A 21,235-nucleotide genomic window follows, 5' to 3' on the forward strand; every position below is an offset into this window, starting at 1 on the left:
TGCTTCTTCAGTCCTCGTCTAGGCCTGGTGACGCGAAAATAGGTAGACGTAACGTGATGCTGAGGCACGAAAATGCCACCAGGTCACGGGACTCCAGAATCCAAATAATTAAAACTTATTTCGGCGAAGTAAAACTGCAACAAGAGTAGAAAGGTCCAGACAAGCAACCAATCAAGCAGGTATTGAACAGATATAGCCGGGTCACGATGTGGAAGCGTTCGTCTATGCTCCTCTCGTCCCTCTTAGAGCCCTCACTCCTCCAGGGCAGCCGCTGTCTTAGCTGTCAGCTGCGCAGTGCTACCGCGACAACCAATCTACGCTCCTACGCTACCACGAAACAGAGCACCAACGAGAATGAGAAGCCGTCCGCGATAAGCACACCCAGAAACAATAAAATCGAGTTCAAGCAGAATGGCCCCTCTGCCCCTGAATCTGCAGAGTCCGCCGACCCCGACTTCATCCCGACCCTCGACCGTCCAATTGGCTCGGGTATCCCTCCACAGGAAGGACAGAACACAGGCATTGATTCACGATCATTGCGACAAAGACGCGATGACTTTGTCAACTACGAACGACATCTCGAGCGACGAAAGGAATTGTACGACTCTTTATCTTCTACCATGCGGGCCAGTTGACTGACGTGGGTTCACTCTTACAGGACGAGACAAGTCGCAAAACCCTACTTCCGGGAATGGTCCAACATGCGCTATAACCAGGGTAAGACATTCAAGTCAAACTCCCGACTATTTAAGCGCGACAAGGCGCTCTACTTCCCCAACCTGTCCGGCGCCACACTCGCGTCGCCCAGCGAACCCCAGAATACAACATCCGTACTCCGCGGCAAGGTGTCCATCGTGGCCCTCTTCTCAAGCGTGTGGGCCGAGTCCCAGGTTGCGACCTTTACCGGCCCCAAACAGAACCCGGGTCTCTACGAGGCTATCGAGAGCGGAGGGCAGCTCGTCCAAAGGGTTGAGATCAACCTCGAAGAGAATGCCCTCAAGGCAAACCTGGTCCGGATGTTCATGTGGCGGATGCGCGGCAAGTTGCCCGAGCAGCAACATAAGAGATACTTCCTAGTGCGCAAGGGCTTGGATGACGGCCTCAAGGAGGCCATTGGCATGATGAACAGCAAAGTCGGATACGTATATCTCTTGGACGAGAACTGCCGTATCCGCTGGGCTGGGAGTGGGCCAGCCGAACCAGCGGAGCTGGAGGCATTGAACAATGGCGTTCGCAAACTGATCCAGGAGCGAACGATTAGTTTGGAATCCGAGTTACCCGCGCAGGACTGGCAAGGGACAGGAAGAGACGAGAACAAGAAACCCCGAGTTGTCATGAGGCCTTGAGAACATAGCGGTCGAGTGTGCATGTATATATTTGTGTATATATATATATATATATATATATATATATATATATACATATACATATCAGGAGTGAGCGTGTAAGATATGCTAGCAGTCCAAACACCATCAACCATGATTAGCTTCCTGTACGATAGGAAATGACCAAGTAAGAAAGAAAGAAAGAAAGAAAATCTCCCAACGCCTCTCCTCAATACCACAAATAAAATAAATGCAGATGGACGCCTCAACCCCCTCAACCTCATCGGAGCAAAAGCAACATCAAAAAACAAACCCCAATAAAGGCTCCCAGAATCACCGCATCCCGCCTCCGCTTATTCCCAATCTTCCCAATCAACGCATTCACCCCCGGCACCTGGCCTGCAGCCCCAACAATCCGCCGATTAATGCTGGTCAAAGTCTCCCGCTGCAGGCCAAAGTTCTCATTAATTGCATACGCCTGGCTAAGCACGCCATCCATCACACTATGGCTCCGATCAATCCGGCCTCGCTCTTCAAGCATGTAATCCGCCTCGGCAGCGGCGGGGTTCGACGAGCGATAGGCATCGATATCGGAGCGGACGTTGGAGAGGAGGTTTGCGCGGTCCCGGGATTCCGAAATGGCAGCGGTGAGACGCTGCAGTTCCCGCTTGTGTTCTTGGAGCACTTCACGGTGTCGGGAGACGTAGCTCTGTTTCAGGGCGGACGAGCTGAGCGTGGCCTCGGAGTCGAGGAGACGGGATAGTTGTGCGATCAGGGATTCTCTCTACATAAGAGCGAGAGAGTTTAGTATATTTCCCCCCCCTTCCCCCGCCCCCCCAAAAAAGGGTAAATTGAACAGCCAGGGAAGAATCAAGGACGAACCTTTTCGAAGAGGTCTTTCAGCTGCGACTCGGTGCGGAGTTCGTCTTCGCATGGGCTAGCAGGCAGCTTGGCCATGGAGGCATATTGCGAGTAGGTATGGAAGAGGTTCTCGGTCTATGCCAAAAAGTGAAGGGTTCAGCGTTAGCATCGCTTTTGCTAGCATTAGGTATATATCTCTAGGAGCCAAACATGGTGGCGTAAATACCATACCTGAGACTCTAAAGATCGGGCCTGTTGGCGGAGCTGCGCCCATCCAGTGCCGGTTGAAGCAGCCATGGAGAGAGAAAGAAAGAGAGTCCGGTAAACAAACAGAGAAGAACAGTCGTAATTAAGCGCAAGGGTGAAATCGTCAATCCGTCCAGCGGAACACATGCACACAGAGCAACTCAACTTGGGCAGTGACTACGTCCACTATAACTCAGTGCCCCCCAAATGTTCCCACTGGCTGGTTTCCTGTTTCGGCTGATGGCGCGGCAGCGGCGTCATCCCGGCTTAGTCAGCACAATGCATCAGCCACAAGAAAAAAAAGGAAGACACCAGCCACAATCACGTGCCCGCTTAGACGCCGCACGACACAGGAAAAAAACGAAGCCCTAGTCCCACAGAAACATCCCCAATTTGAGCCGGTCCATCTTCAATCCTCACGTCCGACAACCAACGATTCCGACAAGAAGCCGCCCACCATGGTATGTACAGCTGGATGGAAATACGTTTCTTTTTTTGGGAATGGAATGGAAAATACTGATTGACATGTTCTCTTGTACAGTCGTCCAAGGTCAAGGCTGGTCAGCTCTGGGGAAAGAGCAAGGATGATCTCTCTAAGCAGCTGGAGGAGTTGAAGACCGAGCTTAACCAGCTCCGTGTCCAGAAGATCACCGGTGGTGCTTCTTCCAAGACCCAGAGAATGTGCGTTTGAAAATTATTCCCTTCCAGTTCAGTTACAATTTTTGGGGGGGGGGGGGGAGGTCGAGGAGAGAGAATGTGCAACGGTCGAATCGCAACAATCCACACAATACAATGAGACGCGACTGGGCAAACAAAAAAAAAATGAGAAACTCAAGCAAAAGAGAAGGAAGTCGCATAGGAAAATATGCATATATAAAAAAGGACAAAGCAGAGATCTCGACTCGACCAGGCGCATTCAATTCTCAAACGACCACACAAATACACACCCAATACATTATTATGAAGGAGGATTGGTTACTGATGGATCTTGTTAAAAACAGCCACGACGTCCGCAAGTCGATCGCTCGTGTTCTCACCGTCATCAACGCCAACCAGCGCTCCCAGCTCCGCCTCTTCTACAAGAACAAGAAGTACACTCCTCTTGACCTCCGCCCCAAGCTCACCCGTGCTCTCCGCCGCCGCCTCACCAAGCACGAGGCTACCCTCAAGACCGAGCGCCAGCGCAAGAAGGAGATCCACTTCCCCCAGCGGAAGTACGCCATCAAGGTATGCACACATACACACCCACACATAAACACATACACACTCAACATAAACAATGGCATTCGTCGTTTGAATAAACAACTAACTGTTTTTCTCTTCTCTCTGTTCTAGGCTTAAATAAATAAAAAAAAAGCCCGAAGCGTGTCTGGATCTGGATGATGGAGTTACGGGAACGTCGTTTTTTTTTTCCCTAAAGAGATGACGGGGTCGACCTAACCTTGCTTTTTGAGGGAGGGGGCCGGTCGGTATAAAAAGACAAATGGATTATGTATCTTAGAAAGAAAGATGCAGGTCGATCTTAAATGAATCCTTTACTTGCCATGACATAATAACACAATGTGGTTTCTGGACATGCTACGCTACGCTACGCATTTCTAGGTACTTAGCTACCTACTTACTAGGCCACCCACAGAACGGATATAACCAACTTCACCATGGTTGGGTTCAATCTCCGGTCCCTACCTAGGTAGTAAGTACTAGGTACATATATTATCCAAAACAAAACTCCTAGAATATACCTAGGCACAGGAAAGGAAGAAAGAAAGGAAAAAGGGCTTTCAGTTTACCACACAGATAAGTATGTGTGGATGGTGAGCATTCTATCCAAAACAGTGCAACAAGTATTCGCCAAACCAAACCAAACCAACACGTTCTTACCTACCTAACTTAGGTAGTAGGTACCGGTTACTGATCAGAAACAGACTCCAAAGTCCACATCCCACCACAGATACAAGCCCGTAGATGACCCAGTTTATAAATCATGCGGAACGCCAACACCGTGCGGGGCGGATACGTCCCATCCGAGATCTCACAGCACCGCACACACCGTCTCCGCAGGTAGCCCTGGTTGTTGCCATGCTTACTGGACTGGTTCATCTCCGCCACTGACGGCCCCGAGACAGCCCTAAGCGGGATCTTCTTGATTATGTCTACATCTCGAGACCTTTTATAGAGTTCTGTGCGCGGGTCAGAGCCGAGCCCGAGCCAGCTGTAGTCGCCCATGTAGATCGCCATGCGATCGACGTCGGATTTGAGGGCCGGCATGGTTTGTCGGAGGATGGCAGAGACCGCGGTGATGAGGACGGGCGGGATGCGGCTGCTAATGAGGAGCTCCTTTTCGGGGCCGGGCCGTTCGTTGTCGCCGAACCCGGCGCCGTGGTAGGCGTGTCGCACGGCGGAGTCGACGCTGGCGAGGAATTTCTCGTAGACGTCGATGCGCACGGGGCAAGTGTCGAGTGTTTGGCAGATTTCTGCGTAGTAGATGCGCGCGTCGCCCGTGAGAGGGGCGCTGGCGTATCCGGCGTGGATTCCTCGGAGGCCGCGGCAGATGAAGCGGAGGAATGCTCGGGACATGCTGGACAGGAGAATGATAAGGGGGAGCGAGGTGGTTGATTTCACTAATTGGGAAGTTTCGGTTAGCGAGATTCTCTCGGCTTTGTGTAGAGCTTTGCGGGACGAACGTTTTTGAGTAAAGGCTTCCTGGTCCGAGGATAGACCTTCGAATTCATCGGCAAGATCAAAGAGTTCGTTTAGAATGTACGAGGCAAAGTCCAGAGCCCACTTGGTGTTTCCAAGCACCATCCGCAGCACATCTGGGAGTTATTCGTCATTAGAAATCATTGCCAAACATCCATCTCGGAAATCTTACCTGGGTCGTGTGGTTCTGCCGTCTGCACCCCTTTGTTGTATTGAAAGAAAAATGGATACAGGATCGCAGCTTGGCGAAGCTGAAGAATGGCCCAAGGGGCAACGGACGCGAAGTTCCGCGGCTTGTACTTGCTCTTAAACCCCAGAGCAGCCTGTATGCTGAGGGCACGCGGGATATATGGGTGGTTCATTAATTTTTCCTGTTCCATGGTAAAGTTGCAGTTGATAGAAAGCGCGCGATATACTTCATTAATGAACGCAGTCTGGGCATCTGTGAAACAATGAGTATAAAAGCATCCTACATGCAAAATCTATCATGAAGGACAGACCCGGAGACAGTTGTCGTATCAAAATCAACAAGATATCATCGGTGTTAACCTCGCCACCGCATCCACGGCAGAATGCGAGGGTCAAGGAGGCAACAGCGGCGGAAAATTTGTCGGTAAGTCAGTTAGCCAAAGACTTCTGAATTAAGAACATTGTAACATACTCTCATCGTAAAGACCACTTTCTGCTCCGTAAGAGTGCTCCATAACCCTAAGGTGGGTGTGGCCTTCGCTATCAAGGCTTACGGCCACACAAGCGCTGGGCGAAAAGCTGATGTGCAATCCTATCGTTCAAGTTAGATACGGAAAGGCATTGTCGAATAGGTAGTCGAACCTGAAGATTCAAGAGGGTAGTGAAACCCTGCCTGGGCTAAGCTGGTCACAGTATTTGCATCATCGACGCCGTTAAACACTGTCATAGTCTTTGGGTCATAAAAAGCAACTGAACCATCATCATAACATATGGCAAGTACGTTGCCATACTCCATTTGGTCTATCGAAACGACATGCCGGTCAGAGATAATGTCATCTAGTCGACGCAGAACCGTTTTTGGCTACTGAATATTAGCAAACGAATACCAAAAAAAAATCTTTGGATATGAATAGTCCCATACTTTCATCTGCAGGCTGCCCTTTCTTGAGGTTACTTCATCGAATTTTGGGTGAAGAATAAGAGCCGCAGAGTCGAGCTGCCACCGAACAATAACACTTGAGGGTACTTGAGGCTGCTGATGGGGAAGTACAGCATGAGGAGGAATAGAGAAAACCGCGACAATCCAAGGATTCGGCGCAGACCCTGCCGAGTTGTCGGATGCGGGCAGGATGATTTGCAAGGACGTCAGGCAGTAAAGAGAATTCGTAAATGGGAGCTGGTCATCTTGATTTTCTCCCGCAGTGCGGTTCGCCGACGGGATATTGTAAGGAACCTCAACCTTGGAGTGCACGAGACGAAAGCTTGGAACAGGGAATTGCTGGGGAGCTTGCTTCTGTTGGGCCGGGTCCCACTGGGCCGGATTCCACTGAATATTTACTCGATAGAGTGAAATCTTTTGACATGAAGAGTGTGTAGCAATGAGAATGCCAGCTTGAGTGGCTACCAGAGCCGCGTGCGTGAGAAGCCTATCTGAATGATTTGTATTATTCAGCTCTACTGTTATTTCGGCCCATCTGGCATCGGGATTCTGGTAGAGAAGTTTCATGATGCCAGATCTTGTCACACAAAGCAGGGCTGCCTTATTAGCCGGATGGAATGGACCGATTGGCCGGCGCCTGAATGGTGAGTATGCCCAGCGACCCTGCACTTTAGCGGCTTGATAGAAAGAGTGCACCTGGCAAACTGTTAGCACGCCGCACTCCAAAAGCGCAAGGCGCAGAAGTATACGACTTACTGAGCGATGTTGATTCAACCACATCATCCCAACAATTTGCGCTCCGTCATCATCCGGATCGAATGCCGCTTGACGAATTCCGTTCACACCATTCAGGGCAAAAGGGATGGAGTATATGGAAACCCGACCAGAAGAATCGACAACGGCTATTTCCGACCCGGGCTCATTCCACGAAAGATGCACGATAGTATGCCCATTATGAGCCTCTGCCACCTGTGGTAACGGTGTCTCGTCACTGAGCACCCACTTACCATCTGAGGGCCGACACTGGAGATGACGCACATTCACCCTTGACGAGTCCTGCGAGATATATGCAATACACCCAAGTTTCGACCAAGCAATCTTTCTAGACGGAATTAGCTAGGAAAAAAAGGAAAAAAAGGGCTTCGCATATAGTAACATACTGACAACATCCCACCAATCTCATCTCATCCAGACGCTGTGCTAGTCCTTTGGTGGTTGGAGGGGCAGTAGTCGTCGGCAAAGCCAGCTCCAGAGAGGCGGATTCACCGAACAAATCGTCAACATTGATACCATCCTCCATGATCAATGGCATCCTATAATGCAAAACAAAAGGAATAGAAGGTGGTTTTTTTTTTTTTTTTTTTTTTAAATGTTTTTATATACGACCTCGCCACAGAATAGGATTGTCAGCGCTGCAACATATTATAGTGGTTGCGATCCGAGGCAGATCAAACACTTCTCGCGCAGAAATGACGGCAACCAGCACAGAAGTCTCTCATATGGGAAGAAGGACAGCCAAAGAGAAATCGCACCGTCTTCAATTAGGCCCCGGTCCAGCGATCAAGATTCCTGCGACTTCTCTTTCCTTGTGCAAAAGTGATGCATTTCCCAATCTATCACCAAAATAATAGTTGACTGAAGCGAACCCATCGAACTGGCTGAGTCAGCATCACGTGTGGTCAGGTGCTAGTGGTAACCCGGCCAACGCCCCACGAGTCACAACAATCTGCGACCTTGAGACAGACATGAGACACCAAGAAGAACCCCTTCAGTCAATGAACAAAAAGGAAGTAGATCCACAGTGAGTACGGAGTCCCGAGTCGAGGATTATATTGACCTTGCAGGGTTTAAAGACCTAGTCTAGTACCAGACTCTGGGGATACAACATCTACTCCGTACAGTTCCTAATCGTCAGAAACACCTGCCCAACTGCTCCACACCCTAGTCTATAACACATGCAGGATCATGCCACCTCACGGTTAAGATGATATTATAGCAAGAAATCAACTAGGATTACAATTCATGTCCAATCGGCCATTATTTTCCTATTGAAGTAGCACCCCTGCAACCCCCTTCCCCGTTTGGAGATACACGTTAGAGAAGAGGCCAAGGGTAGAGACAAGGCTGCATGTTTGAGTCAGGTTTCTACATCGTCAGATAAGGTGGGTAGTATCATGGTGCTCGGATGTAGTGGATAGCCTATTATTCTTGCTCGTGTTAGAAAATCTGGCTTTACCCTTGGCAGTACTAAATACGCGACACGGGAATCGATGGCATTGCGGGGCGGAGGCGCTGATTTTGAATTAAAGAGAGCCACTCCGTACTGTCAATATTGAATCCCCCATTGATAAATATTCGTGGAAATTCCGATACCTGCAAGGGATTGTTGGTGAATTTTCTAACCCTAGATCTGAGGACATCACATCACTTATACTGTCCGTAGTCAAGGTAATAATAAATCAATCTTCTTCTTCCATCTGCCACCACAGAGGTACTTATCCGTGCGCGGCGCAAAGGCACAAGCTAATGCATATACATCTCTAGTCCAGTCAAGATGACAAGACCCAACAGGCCAATATTCTTTCTCAGCTACCCTCGTTCGGCGTCGAACCTCTTTATCAGGGTTCTCGGGTTAGACGACCAACCAATGGTTCACAAACAGTTCCCTTTGGCAGCTTATTTCTTCATGGGATCACATTTTTTCTTGCACGAAGCAGGAATCCTGACGAAGCCCATGAAGGAGTGTTCCGAAGCCGATAAACGCCAGGCGAAGCGACTCCTGCAAGAGGCTTTTGACAATTTAGACGCGTGTTTGAAAGAGGCCCAAAGCCAGGGGAAAATCTTTTTCAATAAGGAGCACACCCATATGGTGGTCGATCCCTACCTCCATAACAAGCGGATGTATGGCGCGGGCGCGGTGGAAGGAGAAGAGCCCTGGGGATTGCAAGTTCCCAGCGAATTCGCCGGGGATGGAGTGGAGTACAACGACACAATTATCCCCGACGAATATCTACGACAATGGCAGTCGACCTTTCTTATTCGACACCCGGCGTTGTCTGCTCCCTCGTATTTCCGCGCGGTGGCCCACTCGCGACCGCACCTCAGCCAAGACGAGGTCCTGATTCTGACCAAATTCGCGATGGATTTAAAGCGCATTCGACGGCTCTTTGATTGGTTCGAGTCCGACGCCGGAACATTAACCCCAGTCCTCCTCGACGCTGACGATGTGATCCGGCAACCTGAAGTCGTGCGTCGGTACTGTCAAATGGTGGGACTCGACCCGACGAAGGTGCGTTTTACGTGGACAGCGGGGGAAGAGATTGACAACAATTTGGTCCGGGCTACCTTCATGAGAACGTTAAAGGAGTCATCCGGAGTGATAATGGAAAAGGCACCGGACGTGGTTGATATCGAGCATGAGTGCCAGAAATGGAAAGAGGAATTTGGAGAGGAAATGGGACGAGAGCTCCAAAACTTGGTGGAAGAGGTAGTGCCAGATTACGAATATCTGAAAGCCAAACGATTGAGGGTATAAAAAGATTCCTCCTGGACTGTTCAAAAGTTGAGGTTAAACCGTTCTGAATGCGGAAGAGCGATATCGAGACACTAGTCCGGTTTAGGGTTAGAGCTGCAGGTCCACCCGGCCGGCAGAAAAAAATGGACGAATCAGAGATGCGCAGGTGAATGAAAGAGCGGGAGCCTAACCAGATCTAGGTTAGCCTGTATCATGAAATCTTTTCGCATTTTTGTATTTTCTTATTTACATTATTGTTATGATAGTTATTTTATTCTATGATTCTTTAGAGTTGTTGAATGTTTCAAGAGAAACCCTGATATAGAGATAGGTCAATTATATAAAGAGGAGATAGAATATCATTTTCTACTATGTACCTACCGTCGCATTCCTCCCACATACCTCCCGTTGCTGCTCGAAATCAGTCCCGAGTACTCCGTAGACATCGTAGACTGCCAAGGAGTTCTCTTTTTCTCTTTTCCATATCGTACCGTAAAATAAACACAACACTGGCTCAACCTCATCTGGCTCCAAGTTTTCTTCTTTTCTTCCAGAGTATCTTTTTGCCCAATTTTCTTGCTCCCAACTGCCAGCCCCATCCCAGTCACGGGGCTCCCTTTCATCCTCATCCTCATACTCTTCTTTCTCCCTCTCTCTCTCTCTCTCTCTCCCCTCCTCTTCATCCCCTTTCTTTTAACTCTTCTTCTCTCCCAATTCCAAGACGCAGAGAAGATCGAAAAATTTCCCCTCCATTTCAATCCCAATTGATGTTGGAATTTTTATTCATTTTCTCCATGGTCATTCTTCAGACTGGTATCTGAAACGTCCTTCCTCTTTTCTTTCCCTCCTCTCTTTGTCCCTGGCGTCATCGCGACCGGCTTCATGGCTCTTCTTCCCGCAACCACCACCATCGCCATTCCCGTCTCCTCCTCCTCCTCCTCCTCCTCTTCCTCTTCCTCTCCAGATAGTCTGTTGGCTTCTTTTGAGATGGATGACGATACGGACTGCTCGAGTCTGAGCTCCGTGCCGTCCTCCCCCCTCGCGCCTCCAGGCTTCTCCTTACCCTCCCCGTCCCAGGACCTGGATGAGTCTAGCGCCGGCCGTAGCCAAGACGACGACTTGCCGCCCGCCAGGAAGAAGCGCCGTGTGGCCGCCCCCCCGAAAGAACGCCGAACACAGCATCTGGACCTGTCCTCCAACGCAGGGCTCTCCTACGATGAACAGCAGTCGCAGATCGATCTCCTGGTGAAGACTATCCGCCGCCACCGGAAAATTGTCGTCATCGCTGGCGCTGGCATCTCTACATCTGCCGGAAGTATGCATCCCAATTTCTTTGTGCCTCTCCGATTGAAAGCTAATCTTCTTGTACCTCAATTGACAGTTCCCGATTTCCGCTCCACTGATGGCCTTTTCAAATCTTTGCAAAAGAAACACAATCTCAAAGCATCGGGAAAGCTACTGTTCGATGCCGCCGTCTACCAGGATGAAAATTTGACTGCCTCCTTCCAGGACATGGTCCGGTCGCTGTCCGAAGAGGCCGCCAATACCTCCCCCACCGCCTTCCACCATATGCTTGCCCGACTTGGCCATGAAAATCGCCTCACCCGCCTATACACTCAGAACATCGATGGCATTGAAACATCGATGCCCCCCTTGGCCACACAGATCCCACTGAACGTCAAAGCCCCATGGCCACGTACCATCCAACTCCACGGCAGCCTGGATAAGATGGTTTGCCAAAAGTGTCGATATCTTCGCGACTTCGATCGCGCCATGTTCGATCGTCCGGATGCCCCAGAGTGCCCAGAGTGCTCAATCAACAACCAATTCCGTATCGAGACTGGCCAGCGCAGCCACGGTATTGGGAAAATGCGGCCGCGCATTGTCCTTTACAACGAACACAATCCAGATGAGGAGGCAATCACTTCGGTTATGAACGCCGACATTCGCTCACGTCCAGATGCTCTGATTGTGGTTGGAACCAGTTTAAAGATTCCTGGAGTTCGTCGCCTGGTGAAGAGCCTATGCTCGGTAATTCGGGGTCGTCGCAACGGGATCACCATGTGGATCAATAACGAACCGCCTTCTGGAAAGGAATTTGAAGACTGTTGGGACTTGATGGTTCGAGGTGATTGTGAAGAAGTTGCCCGACTTGCTCAGTTGAAACGGTGGGATGATCTTTCCGAGGATGTGTTTGACGAATGCAATTCTTCCGAGGTCGAACGGGCCAAGAACAAGCAAGGATCTGTCTCTATTGTCATTCACCCCCCCAAGAAGAAGAAGAAGAAGCAGCAGAAGACTGAGACTGGAATGCTCACGCCTCCGCCCAGCCAGGACGAGGACGTATTCAAGGCTGCCGCGACCAAGAGTTGCCCCAACCCTGCCAGCAAAGGGCGGAAAATTACCGAAGTTCTCAAGGCCCCCAAGAAAGACGCGCCCAAGAAAACGGCCGTCAAAAGACCCGCGCCCAGGAAGCGGACCAAGAAGGACGAACAACCCCAGAAATCGAAAATTACCACATTCAGCAAAGTTACCAAAGCCCAGAAGACTCTGCCTGATGGGGACAAATCGTTCAAACTGGACACGGACGAAACCAAGCCGATGCACCCTGTTCCACGGGGTGCAGCGCGCAATAATGGCCCGATGTTTCCACATTTAGTGACCCAGGGCGATGTAACGCCCACTGATAAACGATGGCGCGACCCGGAAACGATTTCTCCCCAGTCGATTCCCAACGGAATGGGCGAACTGTTGAACCAAGCGACTGCATGAATTCTTCAACTCCCCTTCATAATGTTTACACTAGACCACTTTTAATTTCGAGATACCACCAATAGACTATTTGGGACGTTGGCGTTTGAGTATGGGCGGGGGGGTTCAGGTCTCCCTCCAGCCGCTTCTGGTCTATCTGATGTGTCTCGTCTAATCGAGCTGGCGGACTTCGCTCGTAGGTGTGCTTTGTCTCTCTCTTCTTTCTTTCTGTGCTGGATCATGAGAGGTCAACGGCGGCGTTCAGGCATGGTGTTGTTGTGGAGTCCGGTGCATTCCCACAGTCTAATCGACTGCGAGGGTAATTTTATTCGTGTGGAGTAATTTATGACTAGGTGGTGTCGAAGCCATATCATTATTATGTACCTTTGATATGCGTACAACGTTTATTTTGAGCTATCTGAACAAGTTTGGTAATGTGTGTGTAACTATCCCAACCCTAGATCCCCTCGTAATTGATTTCCCACCTCGTCGTCGCTCTCCGTCTCCTCGCCCGCATCGGGATCCATCGTCCGTCGGGCTCGAGAGTCGCGATCCAGATCTTCAACCCGATCAATATCATCATCATCCCTAGTATCGTCATCCTCGTCCTCTTCTTCCTCCGTCTCATTCTCATCCTCCTGCATCTCGGGCTCATCCTGGGTCTCATCACCATCTGCTTCTTCTTCTTCCTCTTCCTCTTCCTCTTCTTCTTCTTCTACTTCCACGGTATCATTCCTCTTTTTCCCCTTTCCGTCGTCCCTCTTCACCCTCTTCGCTCCCCGATCATCTTCCTCCACCTCTTCGTCCTCGTCCGCTCCCTTGCCCGCATCCCCATCCCCATCCCCATTAGCACCAGCACCAGCAGACCCTTTCTTCTGGCTCCTCTTCCCAGCCTTCAACTCCGTAAACGCATCAAGCTCCTTCTCCAGTCTCGACCGAAAGGAATCAAACTCCAGTTCCGAGATCGCACTGAAGACGTCCGAGGGCGCGACTGTTCGTTTCAAGGTTGCTTCGTTGGCACTGTTTCCGTTAGAATCCCTGCTACCTACCTGGTTCCCGAACCAAGAACACGAACAACAGGAAACGGCCCCCCCCAAAAAAAAAAAAAAAAACACATACTGAGACGAGAGATAGGAAACAAACACCGTCGCGGCCTTTTGGATCGCTAGCACCGCGTCCTTTTGGATCGATGTATTGGGCGGGAGAACGGACTTTGCCAGGCGAAGGGTTAGCGAGCGCGGGAGGAGGTAGTCCTGTTTTTTTTTTTTGCATTAGCTTTTGGTGTTTGTTTTTATCACGTTGTGTTGTAGGTGGTATCTATAGAGCTGGTGCTGATATATATATATATATATAGTATACTACCTCTAGTAGTAGTAGTAGTAGTAGTAGTAGTAGTACTGCCTACTAGTAAAGAGTAAGAGTAGCAGCAGTACACAGGGAAAAAGAAGAAAAAAAAACAAACCTCAATCGAAACACCCTCCGCCCGAGCCTTCAGCTGCTGCTCCGTCGCCTGGACAGAGTGCGCCGCCGGTGCTCCTCCGCCCTGCGTACTGGAATGCGAATGCGCAGGAGGCGAGTCCGGTACTTCGTCCCTGTCCCCGGGGGCACTGGAGGTGGGTTTTCGGGGCATTCTGCTCTGTTCTCGATACTTGGATGCTTGCTTGATCTCTGTTGCAGTGCAGTTCAATTAAGTCGTCTTGGTTGTGGTGCAGTGGGCGGTGTGTGTGGGCTGATTAGGCACCTACTAGTTGGTAACTATCTCGGGAGGACGTCATGCGAGGAATGAATGAAAGAAGAGAAAGGAAAAGAGAAGAGAAGAAAAGAGAAGAGAAGAGAAGAAAAGAGAAGAGAAGAAAAGAAACTCTGGGCTGGTTTTGGTGGAGGTCGCAGAGTCTCTGGTGTGGCGATGAGATTGAGAAAAAAAAAAAAGACGCGACGCGGGTTCAGGGTTGGCGGGAGGGAATGCAGTAGTTTTAACATTAGATGATGATTTTGGAGGTCTTTAATTCATTCATTATTCATCGATTCTATATTGCGCTACACCCTACTCAGGATATATATAGATCGTCATGGCTAAAAGACTGTATTCATGAAACCTGCATTGACTTAAACAGAATCTACTTTTACCGAAACGCCTCTGGTATCCATATAGAACTAAAAGAGAGAGAGAGAGAGAGAGAAAGATTTACTCCTCCATCGCTTCCTCCTCCCCATTACCCCATAGACCCTCGATCTTGAACTCCGCAGCCCACTCTGTGACAACCTGCTTCGTGTCAACGCCAGCAGCGGCTTCGGCTGGCGCTCCTTCGGCGGCAGTCACAACCTGCAGCACAGGAGGAGTAACCCATCCCTGGATACGTCCGTCGCGCCAGTCATTGACGACCGTCATCGCCGCGGCCTCGAGGTTGGGGACGCCGCCCTTGCCGAGACGGCCTCGCTTGCGCGCCACCTGGATCAGGAAGTCGTTGGTCTGGTCTGCGCCGGTCGGGTAGAGCGCGGGGATACCGTAGACCTGTAGCATCTTGGAGAGAAGCTCCTCCGACGAGGACAGGCGTCGGAGAAGCAGAGAAACAGCGGGAACGGGGTCCTCAATCTGCTTGGGCGGGATGGCGTTGAGGAGGATGAGACGGGCGTGCTCGTCAACCTGCTTCTTCCGGCTCTTCTTGGCGCCGCTCTTCTCGCCCGTGTTCGGGAAAACAATACCAGGAGAGTCGATGAGCTTGAGCTTGTTGTCGAGTTTCACCTCGCGCAGGCTGGTGGTAACGCCGGCCTCTGCGCCCGTGGGGCAGGCATTGCTGGAGCCCTTGTTCATGCGCGCGGTCAGCGCATTGATGACGGAGGACTTGCCGACGTTCGGGTATCCGATGACACCGACAGAGATGGCGCGCTTGAGACCCTTGTTCTGGGCGTACGTCTTGAGGGCGCGGAAGAGCGTCTCGGATGTGCCCTTGACGCTGAGCTGCTTGTGGTCGAAGCTATGTGCGTTGCCGGAGCCGTTGGACGCCTTCAGAGGGAGAGTGGGGAAGTACCGCCGCAGATGCACCAGCCAGTTCTTCAACACGGGAGGAGGCACAAGATCGATCTTGTTTAGGATCAGAATCAATCGCTTTGAGCCGCCGTCCGCGGCCATGATCTCGCGCTCGACTTCCTTGGAGCGGGTTCCCTCGGGGTCGCGCGCATCCAGCACATAAAGCACAACATCAGCGGCATCGGTCACCTTCTTAAACACCTTATCAAACGCCCGTCGTGAGCTCTCCTTGCTGGTAAACTGCGACACAAGCGCGGGGGCATTTTCACCATCCGCGTCCTCGTCCTCGTCCTCATCATCCATCCCATCCATATCCTCATCGTCATCATCGTCCATCTCGTCTTCTTCCTCCTCCTCCTCCTCCTGCTCTCCATCATACTCCGCAGCCCTGGCTCTCGCTGAAGCCAGCAAAGCAGCCATGGGGTTCGACGAGTCGCCACCGAAATCCTCATCCATATCGTCGTCATCCAGCAGATCCTCCTCCCGGGCATCCCCCATCTGGTCCTCCGCACCGCCTTCCTCGCCCTGCTGCTTCTGTGCAATGCGCCTTGCACGAGCGTCCTCCCGAATCTGCTCTTGCTCTTCCATCTTCAGGCGCTTCCTCTCCTCCATCTCGTGCAGGAGCTTATCCTTGTGGGGGAATAGATTGGGGATTCCGGGGTCCTTTTTGATTTTGGAGCGCCATTCGGGGTTCTATTAGGTCAGCACCTGGCATACATTGGTTCAAAAAGGCTAGGGCAAGGTACCTTTTTCGCAAGCTTTCTCATCTTACGCTGCTTCGCCGCCGAGGCCTTCTCGATCTTGTGTCGTAGCCGGACAGGCACCCGCTTAGAGTTTTTCCCTGGGCCGGTTTAGCAGGGCATGTATCGAATACAAACATAAACACAAAAATACGGAGGATGGGGAATCAAAGAAGACAACTTACCTAACTTGACCATCTTGAAATACTCCGGACTTGTCTGTATAGCAATTTCTCAAGTCTGAATTCTACCATCGAAAACTCCATCGGGAAACCAATTTTGGATTTTTATTTCTCGCGCTAAGATAACCGGGATGACTGTTCTGCCGATCTCCGTTCCCCCCTCAGTGTCCTCAGCTTCAACTTTCTGATAACTAACTAACTACTAGACTGGCAGACTGACAGAGAAGTGTTCGATCGTTTATTATCCGGGGTTCTTTCTAGAGGAATATAGACTCCTTTTCATTCTGGGTGTTTTTCTCTCGCTTATAGATTTTGTTCTTGGCCGTGGTTACGATCAAAATGACTAAAGACTCATTCTCCGCCGCTCCTCAAATCCTCGAGGTCGATGCAATCCTGTCTGACTTTGATGGCACAATTGTTGACTCTACGGAAGGTAAGGGATGGGATACATTATCCCCTACTTAACGAGTGAACTCGTGTACTGACCCAGCGGCTTACAGCAATCGTGAAACACTGGCACAAGTTAGTCACCCAGCAATATATAACTAACTAACTAATAACTAGTTACTTCCCTCCAGTCAGCTAACCACGATATATACTCTGCCAGACTCGCAGCCGAATTCGGCGTCGATCCAAATGTCATCCTCGCTACATCGCACGGCCGTCGAAGCATCGACATGATAAAACTCTACGACCCCAAGAAGGCCAACTGGGAGTGTAAGCCTGCCCTGCCACACACCCAACCCAACCCAACCCCCAACACATACAATTCCACGGAAAGAATGAACAGCTAAGAGATGAAACCACCCCCCCCCCCCCCCCCCCCAGATGTAAGCCACGTCGAAGGCCTAATCCCGCAAGAGTTCGGCTCCGATGCCGTCGAAATCCCCGGCGCGCGCGCCCTTCTTTCCGCGCTCGATGCGAACAAGGCCACCTGGGGCGTTGTGACCTCCGGCACCCGTGCCCTGGTCAATGGCTGGCTCGGCGTCCTGGACCTCATCTCGCCCAAGATGCTGGTTGTCGCGGAGGACGTCGAGGCCGGCAAACCGGACCCGAGCTGCTACCTGCTTGGTCGCAAGAGGCTGGGCCTGGAGCACTCGGCCGACATTGTGGTGTTTGAGGATGCCCCGTCGGGGATCCGCGCGGGCAAGGCTGCCGGGTTCAAGGTGCTGGCGTTGACGACGACGCATACCTTGGCGCAGGTCCTGGAGGCCGGCGCGGATTGGGTCGTGGAGGATTTGAGGAGTGTCAGTGTTCTCGAGGTGGATGGGGAGGGGAGAGTGAAGTTGGAGATTCGGGATGCGTATTGTTAGGGGGGGGGGGGACTCCCCTTCAATCTTCATCAACCTTCGCTTCCGGTTTAGGTGGGTATACCACTATACTTACTGGGTTGGAACTCGGGGGCCAATAAAGGGGGTTTCTTCTTTTCTTCCTCTTTTTTTTTTTTTTTTTTCTTTTTCTCTAAAGCTGGTTACTTTATTCGCTAAAGGGTTCAGTGGGGGAGGGCGGCGGCGGCGGTTTGAGTTCGATTCCAGTCGCACTATTTACTCTTCTGGGCATATACATAGAAAGACACATAGACTCAGATTGATCGATAGACAATACTACTACTGTATATAGAATATGTCGAGCTTCCCTACCGTACGTAGGTCGACCATATTCTAGTCTTGGAGTTACTGGTACGGAATACTCCGTACTAGAGTTAGAGTCCCTTCTAGATATCCGGCCGGGAGATATGACGAGTAAGTCGCTATTACTATATCCCATGTTAGGGACACGCCTTGCATGAATGAACACAGATAGGGCTGGTAGCCAAGTAGGTACGGTACTGTACGGACGGTACGCTTTGGAGCAATTGCCGGAAGAAAACGGCGATGGATGGATGGATGGATGGATGGATGGATGGATTCACTACCTACTTAGATTCAAGGCACTGGTTGGTATGCATACCGGCTGATCTGATACATGGACTGCTCTACCTAGGTGGTATGTAGTTAATTGTAGATGTTAGATTACGTGCTGACGGTTCGGATATAGTGAGAAGTCTCGGGTTAGGTAGGTACCGAGCTATTGTGTAAGCATGGGTAAGAAGAGTAGTTATTAGGCTGCCCGCGATTTACTGCTCTAGTGTTGGTATGATATGATATGCATGGTAGAGCCGAACGGAATTCTCAGGCTCAGCTTTCGGTAACAACTCAACCGGAAACGGGTCCAGCCATCAAGGCCGCACTGCACGTTAGCGGTGTAAAGTAGAAGTGTAGGTGACACTGTACCGTCAACAATACAATAGTATTATACGGATACGGGAGATGGGTTCCAACTTCCAGCAAGGCATCCGATATCATTGGTGTTGATGCGATTGACCGAGATCCCAAAAGTAGCCGGACAATTGACCGACCGACCGACAAGTCGTCCTGGGAGGCTTGACTTGACTCGCGGTGGTTATTATTGCAAATTGCTGATGCTGTTGCGGTTGCGGTTGCTGTAAAGTCAAGGGGAACTGACCGTCCACCGCTCTCTCACCCTTTTTAGATATATCTCATTGGTGGGCTGGGGTCGGAACACTGAGTAAGTAACATATCACATCCCAGTTGTACCGGCAAAGCAGGAGCTTGCATTATAGGGTTAACGGTCGGCAGCCGGACGGTTGGGAGGTGGCATGCTCATTGCTCACGGCTCACCGACACTTGGACTTGACGTAAGATTTCTTGGTGGCTAGCTGCTAAGATCTAAGGTTAGGTTCATGGAAACTGTAGCAGTGATCGGATAGGAGAAGAACTTGGAAGCAAGCGAGACTCCCGGTGTGGCATTATGTTGCTTTTGGGGATCAAAAGTACCGATTAAATCAAGATGGACCAGGGTTCAGCACGGCTGGGACTATATCTCACTCTTGCAAGTTCGAGACCGTCGGAAATAGAACCGGGCCACCAGTGACCCGGGTTGGTTCGAACGCCATGGTCCCAGACACGAGCACCTCTGGTCCTAGAGCAGAGCCAGACAAGGCGACTCCCTCGTTGAGAGAAGAGGCGATCGGGTTCTGGAAAGATGATGAATCAGATGAGGTTTGGTCCCAAGACTCAAGTTCAGGACTTCCTGGATCGACGAGATGGGATCGTCCGATGGGTCCTCTGCGCTGCAACCTTTCTCGTTCATCTCAGTCTGTAACGCCATGCTGCAAGGGATGCTGCAAGCTGGGCAATCCTTCAAGTTCCAAGATGCGTGGATGTGGATGATTTCCGCTCTTGCTTTTCCTTCTGAATTTGTGTTTCGCGGCCGCGTTTCATATTCTCCTTTTTAGAATTAGGAATTTTTTTTTTGAGTTTGGAGATCCAGTTTCTGGGCAAACTTTGTGAAGTTCCTGAACACTAAACAGTATATCAATAGTTCAATTTGATTAAAGAATATTCGAGTGGGAGAAAAAGAGAAAAAAAAAAAAAGAAAAAAAAAGGAGGAGAAAAAGTAAAGATCGGGGGTTTTTGTGAGAATGCCCAGGTAGTAACGATGTGATTTCTTTTAGTGTACTCCGTACATCACATCCATGCATAATAGAGTCGTGCATGCATGCAACAAGCACTCCATAACCATGGGTAGAGAGACCAGGATAGCAGCGGTCCAGACATTCAGAGATGAGCGCCTCGAGTCAGCTTCTGACTAGAAGCACAGGTTAGCTGTCTGTACTTGCCTGTAACTTGGAGACAAAAATTGTCAGCAGAGAAAGAAAAATTTTCGGCCCCGCCATTGTCGTGCACTGTCGTACAGAGTCACAGACCCAGGAGGAGTCTTTTGAGGGTTGGGCAGGAGTTCTCGAGCGGCAAGACGGGCCCCGCCGATTAATCGGTACTAACTAGCTAGCTATAGTCACGGCATGACAAATTCCAGCAAGTCCTTCTTGGCTTGGAAGGCTGCCTGGGACCCTGCGGGGTGTACGGAGTACTGTGTAAACTCTACTCTGGAGGAGTTCAGAGCAATGAACGTACTGGGTAAAGTCGGACGGGCGATCTCCAGGCTGATGATACCAAACGCACCGCCACACAATCCTGGAACTGGAGTGCGCGAGCTTTGGTGGAGACCGTTCTGTGGCGTAGCTGGTCACTGCATGTTGACTCCGAATTAGTTTCATCCGCCATCCACCGCCACGGAGTACGTATTCACGAGTGCTGGCAAATGCACAAAGGCCAGTACAATTTTTTCTTGTAGTAACTGGTACGTACTCCACTGAATCCCTGGACAAACTCTTTTCCATCCTATCATTCTGGCTCTCGAGGGTGTGATGAGAAAGTGATTGACGATGATCAGACCCAGGGGGGTGGGCAGATGGAGATGCGAAGGGGAAATGGGACTGAGAGCAGATCATTCCGATGCCAAATGCTAACCTTATACCAACAAGGGATTAGAGAACCGGCAGCCTTGAACTAGTTACTGGAGACAGATCACTAACTTACTCCGTAGAAGTGTGCCCTGACTACACTTGCCAAATTGGGTGTAGTATTGGTCCTTTGGGCATCTCGAGCCTTTTGCTTTCAGGAGACTCAAGAGGGATCTTCGGGGAATTTTTTTTTCAAGGATCCGAATCCCATATTCAAGATGCTCATCCCTCCGAGTCTTGTACCGGTGATATTCTCTCTCCCTCTCTGAGACCTGGGTGGCGATCTGTGCGTCGCTGTTGAGTGTTCATTTTGTGAAGTAGGCCACAGAGTTCGGTGGGTGATCCGCGAGTGATTTTCAATCTGATTGGTCTAGATATGGAGAAAGTCGGGGG

The 21,235-nt window shown here is 50.5% G+C and overlaps 9 protein-coding genes across 9 annotated transcripts; 5 read left to right on the forward strand and 4 right to left on the reverse strand.

Annotated features, from left to right (window-relative positions):
• The first annotated feature begins 153 nt into the window (after nt 1-153).
• P175DRAFT_0499067 (mitochondrial ATPase complex subunit ATP10) lies at nt 154-1,504 on the forward strand. The gene is made up of 2 exons (XM_040896651.1): nt 154-598; nt 659-1,504. Exons 1-2 carry the CDS (start codon nt 207-209, stop codon nt 1,344-1,346), a joined length of 1,080 nt encoding a protein of 359 aa, XP_040753933.1. The 5' UTR covers nt 154-206; the 3' UTR covers nt 1,347-1,504.
• P175DRAFT_0499068 (putative vesicle transport v-SNARE protein Gos1) lies at nt 1,371-2,525 on the reverse strand. The gene is made up of 3 exons (XM_040896652.1): nt 2,418-2,525; nt 2,208-2,321; nt 1,371-2,109 (listed from the first exon to the last, which is right to left on the reverse strand). Exons 1-3 carry the CDS (start codon nt 2,481-2,483, stop codon nt 1,606-1,608), a joined length of 684 nt encoding a protein of 227 aa, XP_040753934.1. The 5' UTR covers nt 2,484-2,525; the 3' UTR covers nt 1,371-1,605.
• Nucleotides 2,526-2,839: 314 nt separating this feature from the next.
• On the forward strand, nt 2,840-4,057 carry P175DRAFT_0136947 (60S ribosomal protein uL29). The gene is made up of 4 exons (XM_040892408.1): nt 2,840-2,893; nt 2,983-3,113; nt 3,434-3,659; nt 3,768-4,057. The coding sequence occupies exons 1-4, from the start codon at nt 2,891-2,893 to the stop codon at nt 3,771-3,773; spliced, it is 366 nt and encodes a 121-aa protein (XP_040753935.1). The 5' UTR covers nt 2,840-2,890; the 3' UTR covers nt 3,774-4,057.
• Nucleotides 4,058-4,340: 283 nt separating this feature from the next.
• Nucleotides 4,341-8,008, reverse strand: P175DRAFT_0542421 (mediator of RNA polymerase II transcription subunit 16; the record flags this gene model as incomplete). Its single annotated transcript, XM_040900363.1, has 10 exons — nt 7,422-8,008; nt 7,018-7,363; nt 6,244-6,957; nt 5,964-6,183; nt 5,794-5,913; nt 5,767-5,768; nt 5,633-5,681; nt 5,305-5,574; nt 5,117-5,248; nt 4,341-5,053 (listed from the first exon to the last, which is right to left on the reverse strand). The coding sequence occupies exons 1-10, from the start codon at nt 7,571-7,573 to the stop codon at nt 4,341-4,343; spliced, it is 2,718 nt and encodes a 905-aa protein (XP_040753936.1). The 5' UTR covers nt 7,574-8,008.
• Nucleotides 8,009-8,815: 807 nt separating this feature from the next.
• Nucleotides 8,816-9,796, forward strand: P175DRAFT_0430591 (uncharacterized protein; the record flags this gene model as incomplete). Its single annotated transcript, XM_040893432.1, has 1 exon — nt 8,816-9,796. One exon carries the CDS (start codon nt 8,816-8,818, stop codon nt 9,794-9,796), a length of 981 nt encoding a protein of 326 aa, XP_040753937.1.
• Nucleotides 9,797-10,762: 966 nt separating this feature from the next.
• On the forward strand, nt 10,763-12,547 carry P175DRAFT_0473688 (putative SIR2 family histone deacetylase (Hst4); the record flags this gene model as incomplete). The annotated part of the gene is made up of 2 exons (XM_040895180.1): nt 10,763-11,090; nt 11,157-12,547. The coding sequence occupies 2 exons, from the start codon at nt 10,763-10,765 to the stop codon at nt 12,545-12,547; spliced, it is 1,719 nt and encodes a 572-aa protein (XP_040753938.1).
• A 339-nt stretch (nt 12,548-12,886) lies between these two features.
• Nucleotides 12,887-14,418, reverse strand: cbfA (putative CBF/NF-Y family transcription factor). The gene is made up of 3 exons (XM_040896653.1): nt 13,989-14,418; nt 13,646-13,779; nt 12,887-13,546 (listed from the first exon to the last, which is right to left on the reverse strand). Exons 1-3 carry the CDS (start codon nt 14,154-14,156, stop codon nt 12,973-12,975), a joined length of 876 nt encoding a protein of 291 aa, XP_040753939.1. The 5' UTR covers nt 14,157-14,418; the 3' UTR covers nt 12,887-12,972.
• Nucleotides 14,419-14,599: 181 nt separating this feature from the next.
• On the reverse strand, nt 14,600-16,538 carry P175DRAFT_0555218 (putative GTP binding protein). Its single transcript, XM_040900616.1, has 3 exons — nt 16,480-16,538; nt 16,301-16,395; nt 14,600-16,247 (listed from the first exon to the last, which is right to left on the reverse strand). Exons 1-3 carry the CDS (start codon nt 16,490-16,492, stop codon nt 14,712-14,714), a joined length of 1,644 nt encoding a protein of 547 aa, XP_040753940.1. The 5' UTR covers nt 16,493-16,538; the 3' UTR covers nt 14,600-14,711.
• Nucleotides 16,539-16,815: 277 nt separating this feature from the next.
• Nucleotides 16,816-18,101, forward strand: P175DRAFT_0473695 (HAD family hydrolase; the record flags this gene model as incomplete). Its single annotated transcript, XM_040895181.1, has 4 exons — nt 16,816-16,909; nt 16,977-16,998; nt 17,084-17,193; nt 17,305-18,101. 4 exons carry the CDS (start codon nt 16,816-16,818, stop codon nt 17,787-17,789), a joined length of 711 nt encoding a protein of 236 aa, XP_040753941.1. The 3' UTR covers nt 17,790-18,101.
• Nucleotides 18,102-21,235: the final 3,134 nt, after the last annotated feature.

The sequence above is a fragment of the Aspergillus ochraceoroseus genome (assembly GCF_002846915.1).
Source record: "Aspergillus ochraceoroseus IBT 24754 chromosome Unknown P175scaffold_2, whole genome shotgun sequence".
Lineage (NCBI taxonomy): Eukaryota > Fungi > Ascomycota > Eurotiomycetes > Eurotiales > Aspergillaceae > Aspergillus > Aspergillus ochraceoroseus.

What these genes read in the sequence shown, in the direction of transcription:
- P175DRAFT_0499067 (XM_040896651.1), top strand. Translation starts at nt 207, where the DNA reads ATGTGGAAGCGTTCGTCTATGCTCCTCTCGTCCCTCTTAGAGCCCTCA. An exon ending in CTCGAGCGACGAAAGGAATT is followed by an intron (nt 599 to 658) that starts GTACGACTCTTT and finishes TCACTCTTACAG; the next exon opens with GACGAGACAAGTCGCAAAAC.
- P175DRAFT_0499068 (XM_040896652.1), bottom strand. Translation starts at nt 2,483, where the DNA reads ATGGCTGCTTCAACCGGCACTGGATGGGCGCAGCTCCGCCAACAGGCC. An exon ending in CCCGATCTTTAGAGTCTCAG is followed by an intron (nt 2,322 to 2,417) that starts GTATGGTATTTA and finishes TTTTTGGCATAG; the next exon opens with ACCGAGAACCTCTTCCATAC. An exon ending in TGAAAGACCTCTTCGAAAAG is followed by an intron (nt 2,110 to 2,207) that starts GTTCGTCCTTGA and finishes GCTCTTATGTAG; the next exon opens with AGAGAATCCCTGATCGCACA.
- P175DRAFT_0136947 (XM_040892408.1), top strand. An exon ending in TCTTCCAAGACCCAGAGAAT is followed by an intron (nt 3,114 to 3,433) that starts GTGCGTTTGAAA and finishes TGTTAAAAACAG; the next exon opens with CCACGACGTCCGCAAGTCGA.
- cbfA (XM_040896653.1), bottom strand. Translation starts at nt 14,156, where the DNA reads ATGCCCCGAAAACCCACCTCCAGTGCCCCCGGGGACAGGGACGAAGTA. An exon ending in CGGAGGGTGTTTCGATTGAG is followed by an intron (nt 13,780 to 13,988) that starts GTTTGTTTTTTT and finishes AAAAAAAAACAG; the next exon opens with GACTACCTCCTCCCGCGCTC. An exon ending in GTTTCCTATCTCTCGTCTCA is followed by an intron (nt 13,547 to 13,645) that starts GTATGTGTTTTT and finishes TAACGGAAACAG; the next exon opens with TGCCAACGAAGCAACCTTGA.
- P175DRAFT_0555218 (XM_040900616.1), bottom strand. An exon ending in TGAGAAAGCTTGCGAAAAAG is followed by an intron (nt 16,248 to 16,300) that starts GTACCTTGCCCT and finishes CTGACCTAATAG; the next exon opens with AACCCCGAATGGCGCTCCAA.